The sequence below is a fragment of the Galeopterus variegatus genome, unplaced genomic scaffold (genome assembly GCF_000696425.1).
Source record: "Galeopterus variegatus unplaced genomic scaffold, G_variegatus-3.0.2 Scaffold589, whole genome shotgun sequence".
Taxonomy (NCBI): domain Eukaryota; kingdom Metazoa; phylum Chordata; class Mammalia; order Dermoptera; family Cynocephalidae; genus Galeopterus; species Galeopterus variegatus.
In genome coordinates this window covers 6,083-12,608 of record NW_007726700.1, presented here as the reverse complement: position 1 = coordinate 12,608, position 6,526 = coordinate 6,083, and the positions used below count along the sequence as shown (strand labels likewise).

The 6,526-nt window shown below is 48.9% G+C and overlaps 1 protein-coding gene across 1 annotated transcript in view; it reads left to right on the top strand.

Moving 5' to 3' along the window:
• The window catches only part of WISP1 (WNT1 inducible signaling pathway protein 1), a gene marked incomplete at its 3' end in the record, with an annotated part of 25,185 nt that overhangs the window by 13,597 nt on the left and 5,062 nt on the right, over positions 1-6,526 (top strand). Inside the window, exon 2 of the mRNA XM_008570297.1 lies at positions 3,846-4,125. Within this exon, the coding sequence (XP_008568519.1) occupies positions 3,846-4,125 (280 nt within the window). The remainder of the gene's footprint in view (positions 1-3,845; positions 4,126-6,526) is intronic.

Sequence of the window (6,526 nt, the reverse complement as noted above, 5' to 3'; positions counted from 1 at the left end):
GGGGGCTTACATGAGACAGTGTATACAGAGCCCTCCATATATAATTGGTAAATATTAGCTATATTTTATAGGTGATTATAGGGACCTTTGTGTTCGTGTGCACAAGTGAACAGGCAGATGGCAGTGATTTCTGCCTTGACGGGTCAACAGTTCAGTCAAGGAAACGTACATTAACTCATTCAATCGACAGGTGCTATTGACACCTACTATGTGCCAGGCCTCGGGAGGCCTGAAGCCCCTCACAAACCCCCGCCCTGCGACTGTCCAGCTGCTTCTCGATCTCCTCCACTGGTGGTGCTCTCACTACCTCTCAGCCAGTTTCTTCCATTAGAAAATTTCCCTTCATGCACAATAGTGGGAAAAACATGAACCCAAGCAGATCTGGGTTCAAATCCAAGTTCTGTCGCTCTCTAGGTGCTGGCCGTGGGCAAGTCACTTTACTGATGTGTCAGATGGGAGTAATGATGCCAGCCACCATGGGGAAGACAGAATAGGATCAGCCAGAGTGACCTGGGCCTAGCCAAGACTGGCTCAGGTGGTCGTCAGAGTACTGGTCTGCAATGGGCCACTGAGCAGGAGGAGCGGTAGCCCTGATCTCACTGCCAGTCACGTGGGAGGCGAGCCATGGGAGGAAGCCCATTTTACAGAGGCGAAAACTGAGGTTCAGAAGTGAACTTCTGGAGTCGCATAAGAAGTGACCAAGGCTAGATTTGACATAGTGCAGTGTTTCTAAAACACAAATCTGCCACTGTGTTTTTCCTGCTAAAATCCTTCAACAAATCGTTTCAGCAGACCCCAGCCCAAAGCCATGCATTCGAGGCCTTCCTCAATCTATGCTGCCTGAGGAACCCCCTGTCACCCACCCTGCCCTGCGCCCTCCCCTGGGTCGAGCCACGCCCCTCCCCATGCCCTGGGCCCTCGTACACACTCCCAGGTCAGCGCCTTCGCACCTGCTGCCCCTGGCACTTTGGGTTCTCTCCCCTCCTGGCTCGCTGCTCTTTTCCTACTCCTCCTTCAGGATCTGCTACCAGGTCCCCTCCCTTGTGAAGCCCTAGCACACAGCTCACCCCTTCCTCTGTGCACCCACAGGCAGGTCCGTTTTGTTTCTCTGCTGCTTCCCCAGCGTCTGGCTCAGTGCCTGGCACAAAATAAGAGCTGATAAGAGATGTGTTGAAAGAATGAATGAAAGAGAGAATGAATGAGTGAGTGGACGCCATCATCACAGCATTTGCTGGCCTTGTTAGAGGGTGAGCTAGTGAGGGAATAGCTCATCCCAGACACCTCTGCTTCCTTCCAGCCTAGCACAAAGTCTGGCACATAGTAGGTGTTCAATGAGCATTTGTTGATAGAGTGGGTAAAAGAATAAATGTATATGTCCCTGGCTAACCTGTCAACCTTCCAGGACAGAAACCATGTGCTAACCATCTGTCCTCCTGTGTGCACACGGGCAAGGAGGGGATGGGTTGATTATCAGCAGTCTGGACATACTAGTGACCTGTAGTCCCATGTCCTTGGTGTCCATACTGGAAAAGGCAGCCAGGACTCAGAGGGTCACACACCAAACCCAGGAGTCCTCAGGCCCTGGGGTCTGAGGTTTTTCCCACTGCACAGCTACTGTTAAGGACCTTCTCCTCAGACTGCATCTAGGAGTTTTCCCACCACTAGATGGTGCCCACAGCAAAGGCTTGGCTTAGCAGATGCCCAGAGCCCATCCTGCCACTGCCCCAGGGATCCCATAGCAGCTTCCCTGTCCAAGGGATGCCTTCTCTATGGTTTTCCCTAGCCAGCTGCATGCACTGGGTCCCCCAAGCAGGTACTTGGAAAGGAAGTTTCCTTCTTGGGATCTTCAACTTGGAACAGAGACAGGAGGATAGATAGTAGAGTGGGGTACCCACCAGGTTACAGCCCACTCCAACTCAGCTCAGAGTGTGCAGATCCCCAGCTCTGTGCGAGGCACTGTGGGGAAGGGGGAGATGCACAGCCACATTAATACAAGGAGGAGTCATGCTTTTGAGTGTCTGGCATGTTCCAGGCTCTATCCAGTGCTTCCACACATACAGTGCCCCTTCACCCTCTCAACAGCACCAGAGGTGGGTATTCTTGTGCCCATATCACAGATGGGAATGCTGAGGCTCAGAAAGATTAGGAAGCTTGTCCAAGGCCACATGGGAAGAACCCATGTCTGACTATTTCAGGTCCCATGATCTTTTCCTGACACCTAAACTTAATGATGAGAGGAGAGGTTCCAGGACATTATGTCCTGAATATCAAGTGACACCAAAGCCCTTTTTGGCCACCAATCCCCAGCCCATCCATCTATTCCACCAATCCACCTATGAAATCTGGCTGTGTGCCATCTGTTGTGTTTCAGACACACAGGGAGAAGTAAAACCCAGACCCTGCCCTTTACAAGTGTACATTGTAGTGGGGGAGGCAGAACCTCTAACACCGTGTGGCAAAGGCAGGGAAGGCTTCCTGGAGGAGAGAGCATCTTTAAATGGTCCGTGGGTGCTCATGAAGCTCTGGTGTTTCTAGTGTCATGGGCAGCAGGGAAAAGTCTCTTTCCATGGGGTCAGAAAGAGGGGTGGGTCTGGATGTGTGTGTATGTGGAGGAGAGTTGTTTCTACTGCTTTGGAAATTTGGGGAAATTTGTTGTTATATCCTGTTGTAGGCAAACTAATGCTTCCCAGGTGAATGCCAACCAGGGCTGCCAACCCAGGAGAGCTCTTTGTTCCCTGCCAGAAGGCCTTCCTCCCTGGAAGGGGCCATAGGCTTGATTTTCTTGGCTATCCTGGGTGTCTGTCTCTGCCCTAACAGAGAAGCCACCCTGTCTGTCCCTAACTAGGATTAGCACTTGTGCCAGGCACCGTGCAGGGGGCCTGGGCAGCAGGGAGGGCCCTCCACGCCCTGTTCTCATCCGCATGAAGTTCACAGTCACTAACCTCCAAATGCAGGCACAATTACCTAGTGTGCAGAGCATCTTAAGGAAAACCAGGTGCTCACAGAAGAGCAGCAGGTCAGGAGAGTCCTCCAGGAGGAGGGAAAGGCATCTCAGCCACAGGGGACTGCATCACAGAGGCCTTGAGGTGGGAGGGGCTGGACACGACTGAACCCTGAAGTCCAGCCTGGGTAAAAGGGGGGAAGAATCTGTCTGAATATCTCAGGATAGGAGCCTGTGTTCAGAGTGGAGTGCGGATCTATAATTCCCTTAGAGCAGGGCTCCTCTGGCACCAGATGGAGCGAGCAGCCTGGACCCAACCAGCCAGTGGCCTTTTACCCACCCCGACCTGGCCCCCCACCAAGCAGCCCTGGCCTGAGAAGCCCTGCACAGGATGTTCCATGGCCCAGGAGTGGGAGCACTAAATAGGAGTAGTCTAACTCCAGGAGGTCTTCAGGACCCTTGGAGTAAAGAGGGTGGAGCTGCAGGATGTAGCAAAAGACCCGGGGTAGGAGCCGCCACAGCCACGTGACTCAGCAGCAGGCCAGGAACTCCTCAAAGCCTCAGCTCCTGCTTCTGCGAGATGAGACTCACCCACCTGCCTCTGGGGCTGGGGGATGATCGAGTGAGGAAGGACAAAAGCACGGGGCTGAAATAGAACCCAGACCCCACCACTCACCAGTGTGGGATTCAGGCGCTTTGTTCAACTTTTCTGAACTTTGGGCCTGTCTGTTCTATTTGTTTCATTGAGAAGAAAGGAGATGTTTGGCTATCAAAAGCATGGTAGAAAAAAATAAGTTTATGAAAACCTTTTGAAGACCATGAAGATGGGAAGCCACTGCAGGGCCCTTTGGGTTTTGAAACACCTGCCTCGGCAGCCCCCTTCACCTCTGCCCTTCCCCTGCAGGCCCTCTCTCCAGCACCCACGACCATGGTCTTCACCCCAGCACCACTGGAGGACACATCCTCACGCCCCCAGTTCTGCAAGTGGCCATGTGAATGCCCGCCATACCCACCCCGTTGCCCACTGGGGGTCAGCCTCATCACAGATGGCTGTGAATGCTGTAAGATGTGTGCCCAGCAACTTGGGGACAACTGCACAGAGGCCGCCATCTGTGACCCTCACAGAGGCCTCTACTGCGACTACAGTGGGGACCGCCCGAGGTACGCAATAGGAGTGTGTGCACGTAAGTGAGACCCTCTGTACCTTCCGACCAGCCCCCAGTGCCCCAGGTCTGGCCCATGGCCTCTCTCCCTCAGCAAACCTGCAGCCCTTCACGTGGCCAGGCATCTGTTCTGCAGGAGGTTCCCTCCACCCCAGTCCCTGGTTAGAGGCCAGAGGCTGGACTCTTCCTGAGGAGAGTGGGGTGCCTGCATCCCTTTTGCCTCCAGAATCTTGCTTTTTGCTCTTTTCTCTGTCCTTAAAGCACACTCATTGCTGTCCAGGGAATAGGGAGCCACCAGGAAAAACCTAAGCCTGGCTTTGTTCTCTTAGTGGTAGGACCTTTTGACAGATGCCCACAGCCTCCCAGACACAGAAGAGATCCAGATATTTTAGTAATATTGTAAATTAAAATAATAATTTTTTTAAAAATCCAGTAGCCTTGAAAGAATAAAAATCAGCATCCTGCAACCATCCCTTCCTATCTACCACCCGTTTCTCCAGTTACTACTGTCACTTTTAACTTTTTAGCCCTCTCTTCTGACAGTTACCACTAAATAATGCATGTCTTCTGCTCTCTTAATTGGCTTGATATATCAAGTTTGGATTATCTATTAAAATTCCTATATGATAGGTGATAACTTAGCTCCTCATTACCACCCAACACCTCCCTATCTTCCAAATATCATTGTCGTAATTTTTGGTTCTACAAACATTAGTATTTACAAGATTATGAACATGTTTTAAGCATTGTTCACTGAAGCCTGAGATAGTGTACTTGTTTAAATTTCCTTTTTTATGATGCCTTTTGTTTTGCCTGGAGTTTCTAATTGCCTTTGATTTTATTTTCTCTTGGTATTTATAATATTTTCATGTTTGGAGGGAAGGTTGTAGTTCATTGTTTGCTTGCTCTTCAGGTAACCCATCATGGGTATCCTATCCTTTTTTGTTCTCACAGATATCCTTTCTGGGACTTTCTAACTTCCTGCCTCTATCTAGACTAGTATTCCCTTAGCTTGAATCATCCAAGCACTACTCAAAATACATGACCAGCATGAGGAAAAGAGGTAGCTAGGTAGCTAGGTATTATGACATGGCAGCCTATCTTCTGAAAAGTTTCACAAAGTCTCAGAAACCCAAGAAACCCCTTCTTCTCTTAGTGCTGAATCAAGCCTTCCCCATAACCATGACTCCACATGCGCTCCTTACAAATGCACACACAGCATAATCTCTCATCCTCTGCTGAACCATTATGTTTCCTGGTGGGGGTCGTTGAGGGGGGTTATGTACACGATTTCAAGTCAGACAATCCTGTCTGAGTCTCATGGTTAATTTATGGCACCTTCTTCTCTTTTATCATCAGTTCATGCTTCAGCTTTCATACCAAGTCATGTGTCTTTGGCTTTGCAAGTTAGCACCCCAGCTTCCCCCACTTCCTTCCAGTTTTTCTCCTTTTGCTAACACTCATTATTAGCCTCACACAACAGTGTGTTCAAAGAGAACTTGCAGCATCACCCGCACAGAATCATCTGATGCACTAGGTAAAAATGTTATTCCTGAGCTCCACCCCAGAAATTGGGATGGGAATCTATACCTTCAACAAGATCCCTAGAGATTCTCATGCATGCTGAAGTTCAAAACCGATTGCTCATATACATGGTTATCTACCTTCTTCCCAGAACTCATGTAGGGAAGCCTGGCCTGGCCTTACTGTGCTAGTACCACCTATAGTGATATGAAACTGTCTCATAATGTCTTTGTACTTTTAAAACTGTTCTTTAAGGTCATTAAAAAGATAATTCAGTTCACTGAGATTATACTAATCTCTAAAGCTGTATTGAGATTTTATCACGTGATAAGTACCACACATTTACAGAGATTCTTTCCTAGATCCAGAGGTTGCGTAGGCCCAGAAACTGCCTCTCCTGACTGCCTTCCCCACCAGGGGCCTGGAAAACCACCTTTCCTACCTTCTCACCCCCTATATCTTTGCATCTTAGGTCTTGCTTTCACCCACTACAGAATCTTAGCTTCCCACCACCATGAGCCTGTGTATTTCCTTTCCTTTTATTTGGAAAAGAAAAGAAAACAAAACAAAACAAAAAACTTGTCCAAAGGCGATTTTAATAGGCCTTATACTTACCAAGGGTTCCCTGGTCATACAGGTTTCCAAACATTGGTATAAATAAAAAAGAACAGGTGTTACAGAAAGTCTCGAAGGTTTTAAACTTTTATGTCCATTGTCAAATTCCAAAGGGGAGCTGTCATAAGCTTCATAAGAAGCTTTTTCTTTTTAAATGCATTTGAACACTGAACTCTTTTGTCCAGACGAATTCTTACACACTCACCTCACCATACACACACACACACACACACACACACACTCACACATACACACATCACATGCATATATGTGCACAATTTGG